This window comes from Ostreococcus tauri (assembly GCF_000214015.3).
Source record: "Ostreococcus tauri WGS project CAID00000000 data, contig chromosome 01, whole genome shotgun sequence".
In the NCBI taxonomy this organism is placed as follows: domain Eukaryota; kingdom Viridiplantae; phylum Chlorophyta; class Mamiellophyceae; order Mamiellales; family Bathycoccaceae; genus Ostreococcus; species Ostreococcus tauri.
In genome coordinates, this window is record NC_014426.2 from 1 (window position 1) to 20,053 (window position 20,053).

At 56.4% G+C, this 20,053-nt stretch overlaps 10 protein-coding genes across 10 annotated transcripts; 5 read left to right on the plus strand and 5 right to left on the minus strand.

The window, feature by feature from the left end:
- Nucleotides 1–243: 243 nt before the first annotated feature.
- Nucleotides 244–1,932, minus strand: OT_ostta01g00010 (unnamed product; the record flags this gene model as incomplete). Its single annotated transcript, XM_003074014.1, has 1 exon — nt 244–1,932. The coding sequence occupies one exon, from the start codon at nt 1,930–1,932 to the stop codon at nt 244–246; it is 1,689 nt and encodes a 562-aa protein (XP_003074060.1).
- Nucleotides 1,933–2,076: 144 nt separating this feature from the next.
- Nucleotides 2,077–4,029, plus strand: OT_ostta01g00020 (6-phosphofructo-2-kinase; the record flags this gene model as incomplete). The annotated part of the gene is made up of 1 exon (XM_003074015.1): nt 2,077–4,029. The coding sequence occupies one exon, from the start codon at nt 2,077–2,079 to the stop codon at nt 4,027–4,029; it is 1,953 nt and encodes a 650-aa protein (XP_003074061.1).
- Nucleotides 4,030–4,156: 127 nt separating this feature from the next.
- Nucleotides 4,157–5,299, plus strand: OT_ostta01g00030 (unnamed product; the record flags this gene model as incomplete). The annotated part of the gene is made up of 1 exon (XM_003074016.1): nt 4,157–5,299. One exon carries the CDS (start codon nt 4,157–4,159, stop codon nt 5,297–5,299), a length of 1,143 nt encoding a protein of 380 aa, XP_003074062.1.
- A 92-nt stretch (nt 5,300–5,391) lies between these two features.
- OT_ostta01g00040 (Malic enzyme, NAD-binding) lies at nt 5,392–7,041 on the minus strand (the record flags this gene model as incomplete). Its single annotated transcript, XM_003074017.1, has 1 exon — nt 5,392–7,041. The coding sequence occupies one exon, from the start codon at nt 7,039–7,041 to the stop codon at nt 5,392–5,394; it is 1,650 nt and encodes a 549-aa protein (XP_003074063.1).
- Nucleotides 7,042–7,385: 344 nt separating this feature from the next.
- Nucleotides 7,386–9,605, minus strand: OT_ostta01g00050 (Cation/H+ exchanger; the record flags this gene model as incomplete). Its single annotated transcript, XM_003074018.2, has 1 exon — nt 7,386–9,605. The coding sequence occupies one exon, from the start codon at nt 9,603–9,605 to the stop codon at nt 7,386–7,388; it is 2,220 nt and encodes a 739-aa protein (XP_003074064.2).
- A 174-nt stretch (nt 9,606–9,779) lies between these two features.
- On the minus strand, nt 9,780–10,412 carry OT_ostta01g00060 (NUDIX hydrolase domain-like; the record flags this gene model as incomplete). The annotated part of the gene is made up of 1 exon (XM_003074019.2): nt 9,780–10,412. The coding sequence occupies one exon, from the start codon at nt 10,410–10,412 to the stop codon at nt 9,780–9,782; it is 633 nt and encodes a 210-aa protein (XP_003074065.2).
- Nucleotides 10,413–11,357: 945 nt separating this feature from the next.
- On the plus strand, nt 11,358–12,455 carry OT_ostta01g00070 (Voltage-dependent potassium channel; the record flags this gene model as incomplete). Its single annotated transcript, XM_003074021.1, has 1 exon — nt 11,358–12,455. The coding sequence occupies one exon, from the start codon at nt 11,358–11,360 to the stop codon at nt 12,453–12,455; it is 1,098 nt and encodes a 365-aa protein (XP_003074067.1).
- A 129-nt stretch (nt 12,456–12,584) lies between these two features.
- OT_ostta01g00080 (unnamed product) lies at nt 12,585–12,848 on the minus strand (the record flags this gene model as incomplete). Its single annotated transcript, XM_003074022.1, has 1 exon — nt 12,585–12,848. The coding sequence occupies one exon, from the start codon at nt 12,846–12,848 to the stop codon at nt 12,585–12,587; it is 264 nt and encodes an 87-aa protein (XP_003074068.1).
- Nucleotides 12,849–13,008: 160 nt separating this feature from the next.
- On the plus strand, nt 13,009–15,890 carry OT_ostta01g00090 (Ribonucleotide reductase R1 subunit, N-terminal; the record flags this gene model as incomplete). The annotated part of the gene is made up of 2 exons (XM_022985208.1): nt 13,009–13,125; nt 13,494–15,890. 2 exons carry the CDS (start codon nt 13,009–13,011, stop codon nt 15,888–15,890), a joined length of 2,514 nt encoding a protein of 837 aa, XP_022838113.1.
- A 203-nt stretch (nt 15,891–16,093) lies between these two features.
- On the plus strand, nt 16,094–20,050 carry OT_ostta01g00100 (Exonuclease, RNase T/DNA polymerase III; the record flags this gene model as incomplete). The annotated part of the gene is made up of 1 exon (XM_022985209.1): nt 16,094–20,050. The coding sequence occupies one exon, from the start codon at nt 16,094–16,096 to the stop codon at nt 20,048–20,050; it is 3,957 nt and encodes a 1,318-aa protein (XP_022838114.1).
- Nucleotides 20,051–20,053: the final 3 nt, after the last annotated feature.

The window sequence follows — 20,053 nt, forward strand, 5'->3', positions numbered from 1 at the left end:
CCCTAAACCCTAAACCCTAAACCCTAAACCCTAAACCCTAAACCCTAAACCCTAAACCCTAAACCCTAAACCCTAAACCCTAAACCCTAAACCCTAAACCCTAAACCCTAAACCCTAAACCCTAAACCCTAAACCCTAAACGATGCATTACTACTCACACGAACGAGTGAATGAAACACACGAAACACAACTATCTGCATGGGAATGCGATGCTTTCTGACGATATGTTACACGATTCGAGTGTCATCGTCTTTTCAATGACGCTTGCGCTCCGAAAATGCTCGCGCGCTGAGCTACGGACCCTGTTTTGTATTCGACATCATCATCCGTTTTTATCGGCGCCGAGCCCTCAAAAACAGCCGCGCGCGCTGTGATGCTCGGAGAGATATTTTCACCCTTCGGCAAAGACACTGGGCTCTCGCGTTTGACGAGTTCGGGCTCTCGCATTGCCGCTGTCGCTCCATCTATTTTCACCCTGGTCGGCTGCGACGGTTTTACGATCGTTACCGCTTGCGGTCTCTCCACGTCGGCTAAATCATCCAAGTCGTCGTCGATATCGCTTTCCTCCTCGACCGAGCGATTCCGCCGCGCCACGGCGGCTGCCCACGCATCGTTTGTTTCAACTTCATACGGCGTAACAGCAGTGACCAACGGTATCGCCGCTGATGGCGGCGTTATAACCTTCTGTGCCGCAGCACGGACGACCGGTGCGCACGCGACAGGCTCTTTCACAACCGGCGGCGGCATTTGCGACGCTTTCTTAATCGCGTCCGACTCCCTCGCTTTGAAAACGTTTGACGCGACTGAAATTGCAGTCGGAACTTCAACATTTGCCTCGTGGTGCGATGAGACATTCGACTGCGAACGAGCCGACGCAGAAGAGAAGAAATCCGTCTTCGGCGTTAATGACACATCCGCCCCTTTAGCTGATTCTGATTCTGTCACGATTGGTTCAACCTCTAGGGGAAGATTTGGCACATTAGTCAGCTCTGGATTGTGCGTCGCGTTTTCGTTCAATACGCGCTCGGCTTCGTCAGCGCTCACACCCGTTAGACGCTCGAGCTCGGCGAGCTGTTTGCGAAGCGCCTCCATCTCATCCGCTGTTCCAGCCTCGCCACTCGAGTCGTTTGTGGACGGAAGCGCATTTCGTTTCACATTCGCGACGCCGCCCTCGAGTACATTTCCTACAAATCGCACTTCGCGTTCAAAATTTTCTTCGTCGAGGAACTCCTCCTCAAACACTGAAGCTCGCGCGGGTCGAGGCGCTCGCTCGGTCTCGACTCGACGCTCAGCGATCGGCGCTGATGTTGGTGATGGCACAGGAGCCGAACACGTTGTTTGATCCTGCTCATACACCGGCACGCTAGCCGGCGCTAAACGCGTCGCATACGCGCGCGAACCTTGTTCGTATGCCATTCTCTGTCCACCGAGAGTCTGCTGCCCGCCACGCGCGTGCGGCGCGTATCCTCCTCTTTCGTCGTACGTGGTGACTCCAAATCCGAACGGAATCGGCGAAGATGGCTGCGGATCTTCCGCGCGCGGAAGAGGTGGCGCTCGAAGCTGCACGACGGGTCTATCGTCTTCTTCATCGAGAAACCACTCGAGCCAGGACGCACTGTCCTGTGACGGCTGTTGTGGAATGATGTCTCCCGGTCGAACGAACGCTGCCGAATACGCCGGATTACCTCCGCCTCCGTGCGGACTGAGCATCAAAAGCTCGCAATCATAATCACCGACGCGAATGCGTTTTCCAGGAGAGAGTCCGGCGACGTACGCCGCATGTGCCAGACGGGATCCGTCGGGATGGGTGTGTAACAGCATCACTTGTGAATGCATCGGAATCGTGAGCAATCCCTCTTGAGAGCCCGAGCGAGGCGCGCCCTCGCGCGCGCGAGCGTACGATACGACCCAACACTGCGCTTTGGACGGCATGCCGTCGATCACGCGCCGGCAACGTCGCCTTCTGCAGATGAACGAGTATCAACATTACCGCGGGGTATTCTTGACACAACTCGACCGGCTTTTTAAACCGCTTGGTCGATTCTCGACGTCACTCGACGCCGCGACGATCGCGTCATGACGACAGGCGCGGACAAAGGAAAAAATGACTCCAACGCTTCGGAGCCGGTGACCATGTGCGAGGACCAGGTCAGGCGTCTGTCGCTCGATGAAACGGAGGAGAACGCAAAGAGTAATGACCTGGTAGTGAAGACAACGAGCAGCCGTCCACCCAAATCAACGCTGCGACGCGGCGATACCTCGCAGTTGAGCACCATGCTCGAAGCTGTGTCTCCACGGTCATCGTCTGACCAAGACGTGCGTCGATTGTTCAAATCCTCCGAGATGAGCGAAGCGGTGGCAGACCAAGTTGAGTCACGCACGCTGAGACGCAACGCGATGTCGATGGCGTCCATTTACTCCACCATGGCGGTATCCCCGCCGCGAGTGCACATGTTCACGAGCGCGCTCATCGAGGATCCATCACCGACGAAGCGCACTGATCTGCCTACACCAGAGGAGAAGCTCGTGGGGAAAACAAGTACGTCCGCGCCAAACGATGGCGCGTCGCCAGAGGTCTTACCCAAAACGCTCGACGAGTTCAAAGAACAATTTAACGTGGACAACCCGAAGCCACAGTCGATTCCTCCGCCGATTTACGGCGACCAGGGTATCATCGGAGAGAAGCACGTGCTCGTGATGGTCGGTTTGCCCGCGAGAGGAAAAACGCACATGGCAAAGCGATTGTGTCAGTATCTACGCTTTTTCCACGGCGCGAACACGCGCGTGTTCAACGTCGGAGAGTATAGAAGACGATTTGCTGGCGCCGGGCAGACCGCGGATTTCTTTACAAAAGAGAATAAAGCGCAGCGCATGAAGTTTGCTCAGGAGGCGCTCAAGGATATGGTCGATTTCCTCTTTCAAGAGGACTCCATGAGCAACTTGGAGCAGCGAGGAGTGGATAGCGGGCGCGTCGCCATTTTCGACGCGACGAACAGCACGAAAGAACGGCGACGATGGTTGGTGAATCAAATAGGATCGTTACCGCTTAAACTTTTGTTCATCGAGTCAATTTGTACCGACGAAAAGGTTGTGGAGCACAACGTTCGCGTGGCCAAGATTACAAACCGAGACTACCACGGCATCATGTCGCCTGAACGGGCGTTCAAAGACTTTATGCAACGCATGAAAAATTACGAACAAGAATACGAGCCAATGGGTGTCGATGACGCTGAAGCAGACCTGAGCTTCATCAAACTCATCGACTGCGGGAGGCGAGTCGAATTCAACCTCGTTCACGGGTTCTTGCTCGGTCGTGTGGCTCAGTTTTTATCCAACATGCACGCGACGACCTGTTCGATATACTTATCTCGACACGGTCAAAGCGAATACAACGCGTGTGGTAAGATAGGCGGCGACTCAAACTTGAGTGCTATGGGTGAAGCGTACGCGCTTAAGCTCGCAGATTTTGCGGACAGGATAATCGCGCACGACGCCGACTCGGGCGATGCTCAAGCGGTGAGGCTTTGGACTTCGTCACTTTTGCGCACGAAGAATACGGCGCGACATATCAAACACGCAAAGATCAAGCATGACGGGAAAGATTGGATACAGTTCGCACCGCGCGTCCTGAGAAACTTGGACGAAATATATGCGGGTGTATGCGATGGCATGACGTACGAAGAAATTCAGAAAACGTATCCGCACGAGTATGAGATGCGCAGACAGAACAAGCTCGCGTATCGATATCCACGAGGCGAGAGCTACCTGGACGTCATCGCGCGCCTGGATCCACTGATACAGGAGTTAGAAAGTTATCGCGAAGATATTCTCATCGTGGGGCACCAAGGGGTCTTGCGATTAATCTACGCGTACTTCGCCGGTCTCGACAGAGACGAAGCGGCTACGCTATCGATTCCGCTCAACACCGTTATCAAGCTCACGCCGAGAACGCACGACTGCATAGAAGAACGCTTCCTTCTGCACGATCCCACGAAGAATGCCGAGCCGATAGATCCGCCCAGCTACTGAAAATTAGTACTTGTCAAATTACAAAATCGTCAACTTGCGGTGTGGGTGCCCGATTTCCGAGGTGTCGTGAAGTTCGAGGCAATTCTGGGCGCAGTTCTGGACGAGAGATCGACACTCTCCCACGCGCATGCGGGGAGCGGCGCGCGGGCGGGCACGAAGCAAACGCACGCATCACGTGTGCCTCGTTATCGTGCCGTTGAGCATCGTGGCGGTGTTCATACGGTCGCGTTTTGCTAGAGTGAACCGTCACTCGATTGGCGCGCGAGGCGTCGCAGTGGCAAGCACAGTCTCCAGATCTACGGAGGGCCCCTTGGTGGAAGATTGGCTCAATTTTCACCGGCTAGTTGGAGTGGATCGATTCTACATATTTTTAGAGGGACGAGCTACCACTCGCCTACCTTGGTCAAAGCATCGACGGGAAGTTCGCCTCTTTGACGACATCGATGTCAAATCGCACCACGCCGTGTCAAAGTTACGAAACAAGAGTTTTCTCAAGCCCTACGTCGCCAATGCTTCGTGCGGCGCGAGCGCGCTCTTCGTTCGACAGACGCTTAATCTTGAGATGGCCATCGAGGCTGCGAGACGGGATGGTTTTCGCTGGTTAATCCACATTGACGTAGACGAGTTGTTGTATCCTAGCTCCAGTCCGAGATTCAACATCAAGGACGTTCTGCATGACGACGTTCCCTCCGATTGCGAACTCGTCGTGTTTCCAAATCACGAAGCCGTACCAGAGGTGGCTACGAATTCGTCTAAATCACCGTTCAGTGCGATCACCCTGTTCAGGCGGAATCATCAAATGGTCGATCGCAGACCATACAGGACGTTCCTGCGTCTCGCTCGCCGCCAAAATATTTTACCAAATTACTTTTTAGCCTACGCGAACGGTAAATCGGCGGCTCGCCTATCTTCACGAAGTTTGCGTCCAAACGGTGCGCATAGATTCAAGGCGAGTCGAGGTGCCAGAGAGTGCACTGTACGAAGCTCAATACTCCATTTTCCATTCGATGGCAATGAAGCGCGGGCGAGACGAAGAGCTGAACGGTGCGACTGTTCGGCGGAAGACGTAGAAAAATGCTCGATGTTATCATTCGATAGAGAACTCGCTGCTGAGGCTCGCTCACGCGTCGGCTTTGAGGATTGGTACGAACGGCGCGTCATCGAGAGTGACGACGCGAGGAAAAACACGTTACTGGCAGCCGGCCTCTACTTTCGCGCTCACGAGCCATTTCTCTTGCTGACCAAACTCGAAGGGTTGATGGATGACTAGGATTGTAATTACAGCACGATAAGTTACAGTGACCATTACGATCGTTAAGTTTGTACAACTTGTATAGCCGATGGACAATCTTGCAGAAGCGCTCAAACAGCCCCGTCATTCATGGGATACCACATTCGTTCAGTTATGAAGGCGTCCATGTCGCCGGGCTTGGGATAGAGTTGCGCGACGCCTACTTCATACGCGTGCTCAGCCACGGCCACGGCTACTGTCTTTGAGATGGCACGGATGGCCGAGACGGATGGATAAATCTTTCCTGCGCGTACTTCGTCCTCGGGCACGATCGTGGCGAGTGCGCGCGCCGCACAGAGGAAAAATGAATCCGGAATGTACTCCGCTCGCACAGAAACCGCCCCGAATCCGACTCCCGGGAATATGAACATATTATTTCCTTGGCCGGGAACGTACGTATTTCCTTCGATCGTCACTGGAGCGAAAGGTGATCCCGCGGCGAACAAACACTTTCCTTTGCTCCAAGTGTACGCGTCTTGCGCAGTGATCTCAGCCTTGCTCGTGGGATTGGAAAGAGGAAACACGATCGGCTTGCCGATGTGCTCGCACATCAACTCTATGTGTTCGCGAGTAAAGACTGGTCCAAAACCAGAGAGACCGAACAGCGCGTGAGGTTTCACGCGTTGAATGAGCTCTCCCAAATCCGGGCACGGCTCCTCGCCGTGTTGAGCAAATTTTCTCTTCTGGCTGGACAGATTGTCATAGTCTTCGCGCGTGTCGGTGATCAAGCCTTTACTATCCATGAGCCAAATCGCGTGCTTAGCTTGTGTTTCGCTCAGGCCTTCGCTTATCAGAAGTTGCATGATTTGCGTCGCGACGCCTATTGCCGACGAGCCGGCGCCAAAAAATATTATTCGACAGTCTCGTGTCGACGTTCCCTGCGCTCGCAAGGCGTTTATAAGACCCGCCAAAATTGTCGCCCCGGTGCCCTGGATATCGTCGTTGAAGCACAGCACTTTTCTCCGCAAGTGCTCGAGAATTCGAAAGGCATCTTCGGTCTTGAAATCCTCAAACTGTATCAAGCAGTTGGGAAATTTGTCCTTGACGGCGAGACAGAACTCAGTCACCACGGCGAGGTGAGCGTCCCCTGTAAGTCTGGACTCGTTCGAGCCGAGGTAATACTCGTGTTCGGTCAGGGCTGTATTATTCGTACCCAAATCCAAGCAAACCGGCATCGCCTTCGCTGGATCGAAGCCTCCGCTCGCGCAGTAGAGGGAAACCTTTCCAACGCTGATTGCCATACCGTTCGTGCCCCAGTCGCCGAGACCCAACACTCTCCCACCGTCGGTGACGACGATGATTTCGACGTCAGAAGAGGGCCAATTATCGAGCATTGTTCGCATAACTCCCGAATCCAAGCGTGAGAAATACATTCCGCAGCGGTTACGATAGAGCGAATCAAAGTTAACCACGGCGTCTCCGACGGTTGGCGTGTACACGATTGGCATCAAATCCTCCAAGTGCTCGACGAGCACACGATAAAACAAACGCTCGTTCTGCATGTGCAAGTTCTCGAGGTATACGTAACGATTGATGTCCTCTTCAAACGCGCATAATTGATGCCACGCCCGACTGACTTGAATTTCTGGCGACTCGTACTTGCGTGGTAATAAACCGCGCAGGCCGAGGCGCTCTCTCTGCGTGAACGTGAATCCAGTGCCTTTGTTCAACGACGGCGAGTCCAGTACCGCGGTACCGCGGAGATTTTCAATGTTATCCATCCGTCTGCCTGTCTGCCTGCTCTGTATCACTCCGAGATTTCAGTAACACTCACGCCGACGCGGACGATTCCTGGCTCACGACGACCGCGAGATGACCAGGCGCGCGCGAGTATAGGAGCGCGCGGTCGCGCGTTCAAATCGTTCGCACTCGAATAGAGCGTGAATCGGGTAACTCACGTCGCGCGCTGACGATTTCTCGTTAGTACTGACTGGATGTTGGCCCCGTCCAAACCGCCGTGCTCGCCGTGGTGGGGAGGCTCCGGCGCGTCAGTTTGGTGTGAGTACTACGCTATCGATGGAACAGGTACTATGCTATGCTATTTTCGTGCGCTGCTAATGCTCCCTCAGAGATCACCGCGCTGAGTGAACGTGCCGTCAACCGCGGCTTCAACCGACTCGCTCGCGAGCCCGACAGAGTGCCCAGACAACGGCGGCTCTGCCGCTTCCTCTCTCCCGCCGGCATAATCGCCGTGAAGGAGTGACGTTCTCTCACTCGAGTTCACGGCTGGCGTTCTTGACAGTATCGGTTCGATGATGTTCGTCTCCACGCTGCTTATCAAACGCGAAATATTCGAAAGGACCCGTTTCTCCGGGTTACTCGGATCGCTGGTGGTCGTGGCGGGCTCGCTAAGTTTGTTGAGCAGCCAAGTCGTCATCCCGCCTTGAATCACGATCGTAAACGCCACGATAAAAAGTGTCACGTCGAACATGACGTGACCTTGCTCGCCGAGATCGCGTCTCGCCTTTTCGGCGAGCGCGAACGCGACGGCTCCCCTCAAGCCAGAAAACCAAAGAATGATTTGCATTCTCGGCGTGATGCTGTGCGCCGGGTTCTTTCTCGCCGAGGTCACGTTCAAGAGAAACGATCCGGGGAAAATATTTGCGGCGCGACTGATGTACGTCACCAGCAATCCAACGATCGCGGTTACGATGTGAGCGCTTCTGAATGAATACATGGCGCTCCCCATGTAGACAAAGACAAACGTCTCAGACAAGAAGCTGAAAATTTTGAACACGCACATGGTCACCATGCGCGGCGCGCGCGCGAGGTTCGGGCGCGTGTACCGGCCCATGACGATCCCCGTGAACAGCACCGCCACGATCCCACTTAGCTCGAACGATTCAGCGAGAGAGTAGCTCAGGTATGGTAAAAGGAGAACCAGCGCCGAATCGACGACCCACCCTTCCTCGAAGTCATTCGTCGTTCGAACGTACTTGTGCAGCAGCGCGGAAAAGCAACCTATGCCAACACCGACGAGCGTCGCTTGACTGAAAGCGAGCATGAATGTACCGATCGCTTCGAGAATCAGAGGCAAGAAGGATGCATCTTGCTGCAGCATATCCACCACCGTCATGGTGTCAGTCGCTGAGGCGCCCAGGAGAAGAGACTCAAAAAGCACAATCGTAATGGCATCGTTCATGATGCTTTCCCCCATGATGATGGCGTGCAAATCTTGACTGACTGGCGTCGAGCTAAAGATGCTCAAGGTCGTCACGGGATCGGTCGAACTGATCAACGCCCCAAAGAGCATCGCGCTCTTGAGCGAGAACTTGTAGCTCAAGCCTGTCAAACCCGCTACGTACATCATGACTCCCGTCGTGATCGCGCTTGAAAGTGAGCCCACGAACGCAAACATTGAAACCGCATCCGCGTTGTTGAAGAACGTCGTCGGGTGCAGTGTGTACCCGGCTTCGAACACCAAGGGTGGAAGAAGCACGAGGAAGAAGAACTTTGTATCGAACCTCATGCTCGACGCGAACGCCTTGATACCGTAGCGCATGTTAGCAGGCATCGTGTCGTACGACGCCTCCAACGTGAGGAACACAAAACATCCTACGGCGATGCCAAGCAAAAGTGCCGCCCCGCTTGAGTGCAACCACTTTGATTTATAGTGCTTCAGCACGACGCCGAGCACGATCGTCAGCAACAAAATGCAAATCATGACCGTCATGGAGAACGCGGCGACCCGTTCATCCATCGCCTCTTCCTGCATTGTTCGTGGTGACTGATCGCTAGTCCCTGTCGCCAGGGCGAGAATGTCATCCACGCTCGTTTGGGTGTCTAGAGCTGTTTTCGTCGCGACGTCCTCCATGACTGCGTACACCTGCTCGTTGAGCGAGTCGCTACAGTCATCCCCTTCGCAGTTCGCCGCGCCGACGTGCGCCGTGTTCGACGCACGTGTGCCATCATCATCATCATCATCATCATCATCGTCTCCTTCTTCTTCTTCTTTATCTTCATAATTGTCGTCGTCACCACCGTCGTCGTCGCCGCCGGCGTCTCCGACGTTTCCCCCACCTTCTTCGTCGTCGACGTCTTCCGCGCCGACGCGATCATCTTCGTCGCGCGTTTTCGCGCTCGATGATGCGCTCATCTTTCCTGTTTTCCCCGCATCGATCTCGCTCTCCGTCGTGGTCCTCGTCGCGCTCGAGCGGGCCTTGACGTCTGGATCGACCGCGCCAACACCATCGACGTTGGATTCGGTCGTCGTTTTCGTCGACGCGGACGTCGACGGCGCGCCGCCTGCGCCGCGCGTCGCGCCCGTCGAAGGCACCGACGACATCGCGTCGGCGCGCCCTCGCCGTCTTCGCCGACCGCGCGTTGTGACGACGCGAGTGACGATTTCACGGTGTGGAGAACGAGGTCCCGGGAGACGAGGGCTCGCGCGCGCGACGAGTTTCACTTCAAAAGTACATCTTTCAATTCCAACGTCATCAACTATGGATTCGAGACACGTTTACGACGAAATCGTCGCCTTCTCACCCAATCTGAGGTGCTCGCAGTCGACGAGCGCCTGTCGCATCCAATCGTGTTTACACCGTCGCCACGCGTCGAGCGGGTCGAGCCAATACCTCGTTCGCACGCCGTCCTCGGGCCAACGCTCGTGCTCCTCGAGCACGCGCATCGTGAAAACGTGCGCGACGCACCGCGCTTCATCACCCTCGGCCCCAGCCCTGACGCGCGATCGCGAGTAGAACTCGTACGTCTCGTTGCCCTCGCTCACGTCCCCGGTGACGCCGCCCTCTTCAAAACATTCTCGCGCGGCCGCCTCGAAGTCGGTCTCGTCGAGCTCCCACCCACCCTTTGGGAATATCAAATCTCGCCCGCGCACGCGCGCGCCCTTCTTTGAGTTCAGCATCAGCACCTCCACCTCGTCGCGAACGTCTCCCTCGAGGAAACGTCCGCCCTTCGATCCCCACGCGCGCGCCGAGTCCTCCATCGCGGGCGTCGATCGACGGCGATAACATATGCATCCCGCCACGAGGCGTTGTTTCTGTTCGTTATACCGCTGATTCTCCCGTCCCGTGCGCGCGCGCATCGCACTCTCCGTCCCCGCCGTCGATCGCCCCGCGTCGTCCTCGTCCGCCATTCCTCGATGTCCGGCGTCTCCCTCGCGCGCACCGCCGCCGTCCTCACCGCCGTCACCGCCGTCATCACCACCGTCCTCACCACCGTCGTCCTCCGGCATGACGCGCGAGCGATCACCCGCGCGTCGCGCGCTCACGCTCGGGCGAGACGACGCCCCCACAACCCTCGGCGCGCCCTCGAGCCGTCGACCGGTCGACCGGTCGATCGGTCGATCGGTCGGTCGATCGATCGATCGGTCCTCGATCGGTCGATCGGTCGGTCGATCGTCGATCGGTCGTCGATCGTCGATCGGTCCTCGATCGATCGATCGTCGACGTCCTCGATCGATCGATCGTCGATCGGTCCTCGATCGATCGATCGACGCACAGCTCGATCGAAATGAGACTCACCCTCGGCGTCGGGTGTGGGGTGATTAGGGTTCGGCGACGCCCACCCTCGACGCGGTGACGTCTTCGCGAACGTCGTCGTCGTCGTCGTCGTCGTGAGTGATGACTCCAAGCGAAAGGGGTCGTGGCCCACGCGGTCCGTGGTGATGGGCGCGCGACGTCATCGCACCGCGCGCCATCGGGCGCGAGACGACGGGTCACGGGCGATGGCGACCGTGAACGCGTCGCGGACGATCACGGCGGTGGGCGCGACGCGGGCGGTGGGGGCGAGACGGGCGCGCGCGCTCGAGGGCGCGCGGAAGGGGGGGCGAGACGCGCGCGGTCGCGCGCGCGGACGGGCGGGGGACGACGCGGGCGATGACGCGCGGACGCGTGGACGTCGAGCGGTGCGCGGCACGGGACGACGAGAGGGGGGAGTGTCGGTCGTCGTCGTCGAGACGACGTCGAGGACGCGGATCGAGGCGCGAGCGCTTGGAAACGGGACGCGCGCGGGGGATTCGCAGACGGTGGACGAGGACGCCGTCGCGACGACGGCGACGGCCAAGGGAAGGAGACGTCGCATGTCGCCGAAGGAGGCGTTGCGGCTGGCGCTGGCGGACTTAGACGCGAGCGGTTGGTGGGCGGTGATCTCGAGCGGGATCGTGTTCGGGACGTTTCTGCTGGAGACGTACAACGTCTCCAGCCTCGGTGGTTGGGACATCTTGTATCGAGAGGACATTCCGTGGTACACTGGCATCATTTCCATGGATTCGCTCATATCCATTGAAGACGCGTACAACTTGCTCTTTTTATTCGAGCTTTGTCTCCGCGCGTACGCCGCGGATTTTAGTCCCAAGTTTTGGTTGAAGCCGGTGACAGTCGTGGACGTCGTCAGCACGGTCCCACCGTTGCTGGCCATCTTTGACGTCCTCGGCAGGAGCTCGCCGGTGTATCGTTTCCTTCGGTTGCTTCGTGTGCTGCGTTTGTTGCGTCTCTTGGATCGCTCAACCGATTCCGTGCTGTTCGGGTTGGTGAAAAGTGATAGTATGGGGGTGCAGCTCATAGGTATCGGCTCCGAGTTCGTGTGCATCTTTGTCATCGCCGCGGGAGTAATCTATGACTTGGAGTACGGCGTCAACCCGATGGTGCACAACCTGAACGACACGCTGTACTGGGCGATTTTGACCCTCACTGGTATTGGACAACCGTTCGAGGTCGTCACGGCTGGCGGACGCGTCGCGACGGTCATATCTATCGTCGTCGCGCTCATCGTCGTTCCAGGACAGCTCGCAAAGCTCGCCGCGATTAGCGGTGCGCAGGATCTGATGAAGATGATGGACGACGACGACGACCAGGATGTCGACGGTTTCGTCAGACTTTCATCCAGCGGTGAGGAGGGTGCATCGAGTCAGAGCCGGCGTACGGTGTTCGACGATCGCGAGTGTCAGCAGTGTGGGTTGACGATGCACGAGCGAGACGCTCGATTTTGTCGACGTTGCGCAGCTCGACTTGACGATCCCGCGAAGACGGACGCTTCTTACGTGCGGTCGGCGAATCGACAGCGGGCGCGGGCCCCCGCGCAGTCTTTCAACCTTCCGGGAATGCGACTTGGCATAGATACCACAAGCTCGGTATCCAATTCGGCGAAAGAAATTCAGCGCCGAGCTCGGCGTGAATAAACGCGTGCATAGATGCGTGTTGTACATTAATCTCTATTGTTTCATTCTTTAACCCGTTCGTCTAAATCTACCGGTATCCCAGACTACTCTTTGTCTAATCGCCCATTCGTCGCGCGCGTCTCGTCAACGTCACGAATTCCCTTTTTCTCGCCTAGCCTCCGCGAGGTGGTTCAATTTTGAATCACCCTTTGTTTCCTTCTTCCCGATCACCTCCGATAACACGTACGCCACCCCGCCCGCCAGCGCGAAGGCGGTCCAGGCGTATCCCGAGTAACGACCGTAGTTTTGCATCGCGTGTTTCCACAGCGCCGGTAACGAGTGCTGCGGGCTCACGCGCGAGGACGACGCCCGTCCGCGCGCGTCGGACGACGGCGCGCGATTCGACGGTCGCATCTTCGTCCCTCGAGCGTCGCGCGCCGCGGTCCGTCGACCGACCGGTGCTCGACCGGTGCTCGACGTGTGCGGTCGTGACAAAAAATTCGGACGCGTGGTGCTCCTTGAAAAAACGAGACGAACGTTCGTCGCGCGTGCGGCAGAAGAAGACGCCGAGAAGATGGGTGGTCTCTACGTCGTCAAGCGCGATGGACGCGAGGAGCCGGTGGCGTTCGATAAGATCACCGCGAGAATCAAGAAGCTCGCGTACGGGCTCTCCCAAGAGTTCTGCGACCCGGTACGTGTTCGATGCCGCCGTTTGCGTTTGAATCGCGAGCGAGCTCGAACAGCCGCGCCGCGATCGACGCGACGCCGCTGGACCGAGTTCTTTGACGCGCGCGGATGTTGGGAAAACCATCCCATCGTTCCGGCGCGTTGAACCGCGCGCGCGTGGTCGCCGTCGTCGACGAAGCCGAGGAGACGCCTCTTGAGAGATCCCGCGGTCGTTGTCGTCGACAGGTGCAAAATTCAAAATTTGAGCACCCTTTTTGAGTTTCAAATCCAGACCTCGCGCGAGCAAAGATTTCAGCAGCTTAAGCACAGCATCGAAGCGCGTGAAACGGACAATAGACTGACCATGGACGACTACATCTTCCTCACTCGCAGGTGATTGTCGCGCAAAAGGTGTGCATGGGTGTGTTCGCCGGCGTCACCACGAAGGAGTTGGACGAGCTTGCAGCGGAAACTGCGGCGTCGATGACTTCCAAGCACCCGGACTACGCTCTGCTCGCGGCGCGCATCTCTGTCTCCAACTTGCACAAGACGACCGTCAAGTCTTTCAGTGAGACCATGAAGGTGATGTACGAGCACGTGAACAAGCGTAACGGCAAGTGGTCGCCTCTCCTTGCGGATGATGTCTACGAGATCATCATGGCAAACGCCGAAAAGTTAGATGCCGAGCTTGTGTACGATCGTGATTTCGATTACGACTACTTCGGGTTCAAAACGCTTGAGCGTTCCTACTTGTTGCGCATCGACGGCAAGGTCGTCGAGCGTCCGCAACATTTGCTTATGCGTGTCTCCATCGGCATCCACAAGACCGACATCGAAAAGGCGATTGATACGTACCACATGCTGAGCGAACGATGGATGACGCACGCGTCGCCGACGTTGTTCAACGCTGGTACCCCGCGTCCGCAGCTTTCTTCGTGCTTCTTGATTTGCATGAAGGAAGATTCCATCGAGGGCATTTACGACACGCTGAAGGAGTGCGCGTGTATTTCAAAATCTGCCGGAGGTATCGGTTTGTCCATCCACGATATCCGAGCTACGAGCTCTTACATTCGAGGCACCAACGGAACGTCGAACGGCATCATTCCGATGCTGCGTGTGTTCAACGACACGGCTCGCTACGTGGACCAAGGTGGTGGTAAGCGCAAGGGAGCGTTCGCCATCTACCTCGAGCCGTGGCACGCAGACATCTTTGACTGGCTTGACTTGCGTAAGAACCACGGTAAGGAGGAAGCGCGCGCGCGCGATCTGTTCTACGGCCTGTGGACGAACGACTTGTTTATGAAGCGCGTCGAGGCGAACGGCGAATGGACGTTGATGTGCCCGAACGAGTGCCCTGGATTGTCTGACTGCTGGGGTGAGGAATTCGAAACTCTGTATGAAAAGTACGAAGCGGAGGGTAAGGGTAAGAAGACCATCAAGGCTCAACAACTTTGGTTTGCCATCCTCGAGTCCCAAGTTGAGACCGGTAACCCATACATGCTCTTTAAGGATGCGTGCAACCGCAAGTCTAACCAACAAAACCTCGGCACGATCAAGTCCTCCAACTTGTGCACAGAGATTGTTGAGTACACGAGCCCGGATGAAACCGCCGTGTGCAACTTGGCTTCCATCGCTCTGCCGCGCTTCGTGATCGAGAACAACCCGTCCTCGCCCACTGGTCGCACCGAAACCAAGAAGCTTGTCGGTTCTCTCAAGTCGAAAGAGCGTTTCTTTGATCACTCCAAGCTCTTTGAGATCACGCGCAAGGTCACGCGCAACCTCAACCGCATCATTGATGTCAATTATTACCCAGTTGAAGCTGCGAAGAATTCAAACATGCGTCACAGACCGATCGGTCTCGGCGTCCAAGGTCTTGCGGACGTGTTCATTCTCCTCGGTCTGCCCTTTGACTCTCCTGAGGCGCAAAAGCTTAACGCCGAGATCTTCGAGACGATTTATTTCGCCGCTCTCACTGAGTCCAACGCGCTCGCCGTTGCGGAGGGCCCGTACAGCACGTACGAAGGATCTCCGGTGAGCAAGGGTGTCTTGCAACCAGACATGTGGGGCTTGACGGAAATGCCGGGTGGTAACCGTCACGATTGGGCCGGTCTCCGCGCGTCTATCGCCCAGCACGGCGTTCGCAACTCTTTGCTCGTCGCTCCGATGCCGACCGCGTCTACGTCTCAAATTCTTGGCAACAACGAGTGCTTCGAGCCGTACACGTCGAACATCTACGCTCGCCGCGTGTTGTCCGGTGAGTTTACCGTCGTGAACCAGCACTTGTTGTCTGATCTCACTGAGCTTGGCCTGTGGGATCCGGAGCTGAAGAACGAGCTCATCTCGAACAACGGTTCCGTGCAAGACTTGGACATTCCGGACAACTTGAAGAACATTTACAAGACGGTGTGGGAGATCAAGCAACGTGTTCTTGTTGACATGGCCGCGGATAGAGGCGCGTTCATTGATCAGTCTCAGTCCTTCAACGTGCACATGAGCGATCCGAACAGCGGTAAGCTCACCTCCTTGCACTTTTACGCGTGGAAGAAGGGCCTGAAGACCGGCATGTACTACCTGCGCTCTCGCGCGGCTGCGGATGCCATCAAGTTCACTGTCGACGCGACCAAGACGAAGAGCAAAGTGAACAAGGAAAACGAAGCACCGGCAAGCCCGAGAAAGCCGACCAAGGCTGACCTCGAGAAGATGACCGATGAGGAGAAGGAAGCGTACTTGGCAGCGAAGTTGCAGTGCAGTTTGCAAAACCGTGACGACTGCGTCATGTGCGGGAGCTAACTGCCCTACTGCGCATGCCCGTGCGGCTTCTGTTGTTGTTCGCCAGTGAATGAGTATACTTTTAAACGTAAATGTCGCTAAACCGATTCCATATCTACCGTGCGTCCCCGCCTCTGTGCGTCACTCATTCGCGCTCGTCGGGCTCGTCCTCGCGCGAGCAGGTTGAGGGGTGGAACCTGCCGTCGCCCTCAGTCGTCGGCGTCATGGCGCACCTATACGGCGCGGGCGCGGACCCACCGGGTGGATACGGTGATGGTGCGCAGTACGGAGCTGCGCAGCCCGGCGCGGTGCTTCCGTCGTTTCCGTTCGACGCCTGTACGACGTTACAGACTGAACTCTTAGAAGAAGGTCACGCTCCGCCCGCGATTACCTCGTGCGGGTTCGACTGCGGCGAGGAATTACTGTGGTGCGGCACGGAAGACGGATGGATCACCGCGATGTACGCTCCGACGCTCGCCAGACATGTCTCCGTGGAGGCACACGCGCATGCGGTGACTCAAATAGTACCCCTTGCCTGCGGGGCGCTGAGCCTGAGCGCGTCCAGCGTGAAATTTCATACCTCCGGCGGGATCGAGACACTCACGTGCGCGTCGTGCGACGGGGAGCAGAACGCATTGAAGGCACTGGCGTATCAGCATCCGCACGGGCGAATGGCAGGGAAGGTTTACGTCGGAAGAGCAGCGCCGGTGATTGAGCAGTACGACCTCACGCGAGGCGTATTGATCAAGTCGACCGAGTTGAAACACGCGTGTGAGAAGTTGAATTGGGGCACTCAGCGCGGATTACTCGTTGCTGGTCAAGAGAATGGAGAGTTGAGCTTCCGAGACACCCGCAACGGCTTGAGGCAGGAATTAATGGCCACGGCGCACGGGTTGGGAAGCGTCACGGGCATCACGGGAAAGGGTGATCTCGTGGTCACGTGCGGGACTACGACGAGAGCGGGGCAGGTCGTGGTGGATCAATTCATCAAAGTTTTTGATGTGCGGTATAGCGCGAGATTGCTCAATCAGATTCAATTTCCCTCGGGTCCGGTTTCCGTGGAGTTTAATCATGGTTATGAGTCTCCGACTCTCAGCGTTGTGGGGTACACAGGCGCTGTGCAGACACTCGATGTCGTGAATCCGGCAGTGATTCCGTACACCTACCAAATAGACACGCATGGGGCATCAATTATTGGACAAGCTGTGTCCTCCACCGGCGAACTCGTGGCGTTCAACGATGACTCAGGATGGGTTCACGTGTATGCCTCAGGTGAAGAATCGTACGTGAACGCTGAATCGTTCCCGACCGCACCGGTGGATGAATACGCCCTTTCTCAACAGGAGTTTCAATTACCAGATGATCTCACGGCATGCGGTCTGACCGCGGAGGAGATCAATCCAGCGAAGGGGGAATTCAAGTCCAACTCTAGTTTACAGGGCGCCAGGGTGATAGAGACGAAGAAGAAGGGACTCCCTAAAATGTACGCACGTGTCGAGTGCAATCGGTCGGCACTGACTGCTGAAAGACGCTACGAGGAATTTGATTTTTCGACGTACAACAAAACTCGTTTGCCGGGTCTTACGAACGATTTGGCAAATTGTTACGTCAATCCTGTCTTGCAAATTTTGCACTTTGTCCCAGAGCTGAGATCAAAGGTGCTGGCACACACCTGTGAACGCGAGTTCTGTCTCACGTGTGAGATGAGCTTCTTGTCGCACATGCTGAGCACGTGTCCACCAGGTCTCGCGACGCAACCACTGAATTTTTTACGCACCCTCCGCCAAATTCGTGAGGCTGCTGCTCTTGGATTGATTGAGGGCAGAGATGAGCTCGAAGCCCGCGCTGAGCACTCACCTATTCGTAGAGTGCAAGCATTCCTTCGATTTATTTTGGAACAGCTGAATAAAGAAGAGCTGTCCAGAAGACAAGCCCTCGGTGACGTCGCGCCAACCGGGCAAACCGCATGTGAGTCTATCTTTGGCACCATTTCAAAGGAGACACTCAAGTGCACGCAGTGCGCTGTGACGACGGCGAAGGAAACGCGAAACTTCCAGGTCGATCTGCAATATCCGACTGTACGCGACGGTCAGCGCCCGTCATTCGTTGACCTGCTTAAGAGGTCTCTAGATGTTTCGCAGGAAATGCGTGCCTGGTGCGAAGGTCACAAGGCGTACACGCGAATGAAGCAAAATCGGCTTCCTCTCTCACTCCCGACTGTGTTGTCAGTAAATCTTGGTATGGCCGATTTGAAGGATTTACATTGGTGGGGAGTCGACTCGAGTGCGGGTCCTACCGCGGATGCGTTCGGTGGCAAATTACACGAGCGCTGGCTACCGCATGTCATTCAGATAAGTCTCGACGTGGATTCAAAAATACTGGAAGTGAAGCACGCCTTGGACCCTTCGCAGTTCACAGCTGCGCCAAATTCGACCGTGTACGAACTGACCGGGTTGGTCGCGTTCAGTCGAAATATAGACGACGAAATTAAGAAGGGCTCAGATTTGCGTCAGACGAAGAGTGCGGACATCTCTGGTCATTTAGTCAGTTTCATCAAAGTCAGACCGCCGTACGTGGATGTCTCAGGAGATTTCACAGCGTCGCCGAAAAAGCCGGGAAGTACTCCGGGAGTTTCTCCGCTTGGTAACGCCGGCGCCGTCAAAACGACAGAAGTATCAGAATCGTCGACGTTCGCGCCAACGAAAGCGCCGATCACAGCGAATCCGAGCACTCCGTCGGTGTCTCGCACTTCGGCGCCGGGCAGTGTCAATGAATGGCTTTTGTTCAATGATTTTGTCGTGAGTCAGGTCTCGAAGGATGAAGTCACGCAACTCTACGGACAGTTGAAGATACCTTGTCTGTGTATGTACACCAAGGTAGAAAAACCCGCGCCACTGCCGCTACCACCGTCGCCGATCACGTTTGAGCTGTACAAGAAGGTGACGCACGGAATGTCCGTTCCGCGCGGTGTTCCTTTCGTTCCTTTCTCGTGCGTCGGCGAAGACACGCCTGGTCCTGGTATGCTGCTGGGCATTGATGCCGAGTTCGTATCACTTGCGCCGGCAATCATGGCGGTTCGCGACGATGGTACTGAGTACGAGTCTGTCCCGGCACGCCTCGGGCTAGCTCGAGTCTCCGTCGTGCGCGGTCAGGGACAGCAAAAGTTGACGCCGATCATCGACGATTACATTCGGGCGGTCGAACCCGTGCACGATTATTTGACGCGTTTTAGTGGATTGGTTCCAGGTGATTTAGATCCCGCGACAAGTCCACACTTCATCACACAGCTCAAACACGCGTACTTGAAGCTTCGATATTTGATTGACGCCGGGTGTATCTTCGTCGGACATGGCTTGAAGCAAGACTTTAAGATGATCAACATCGTTGTTCCGCCAGACCAAGTCATCGATACGGTGGAGCTGTTCCACTTCAAGCGCCAGCGTAAACTCTCTCTCAAGTTTCTGGCCACGAATCTCCTCGGGGAAGAGATCCAGGGCGAAACGCACGATTCGATTGAAGACGCGCGCACAGCCATCAAGCTTTACGAAACGTATCTCGATTTGCAAGCGCGTGGAGAGTTTGAATCGGAGCTGTTAGAGATATACAGGTTTGGGAAGAAATTTGGTTTCAAGGGAGAGACGACAAACGAAGAAACAAACCCAAGTGATGCAGGTTTGATGAGCGCCGAATCCTGGACAAATTTGCAGCAGGACATGTCGGCTCTCGGGATGTCTGATGACGGTGGAGTGTCATTACAAGATTTCGCGCAGTCTCGACAGTCCCGGTTCGGCATCGAATCGCACCAACGATCCGCACCACCGCCGATAGCCATGCCGTTTACGCCGCAAATGGCGCCGCAAATGGCGCCGCAAATGACGCCGCAAATGGCGCCGCAAATGACGCCGCAAATGGCGCCGCAAATGGCGCCGCAAATGACGCCGCAAATGACGCCCGCACAACTGAGTCAAATGCTCGGAATAGGATTCGGCCACGCGCAACCCGTTCGCACTGGCTTGCACATGGGATCTAATCCCGTGCCAATGCAACAAACCGTGCCGATGCCCCCTGGAGCGCCGCCGATGCCTCCGATGCAGATGGGCGCAGGTGTGCCTCGTCCGATGCACGCGCCTCCGCCTCCGCCTTTTCCGCCGGGGCCTCCAGGTAGACAGTGGGGAACGTGATCG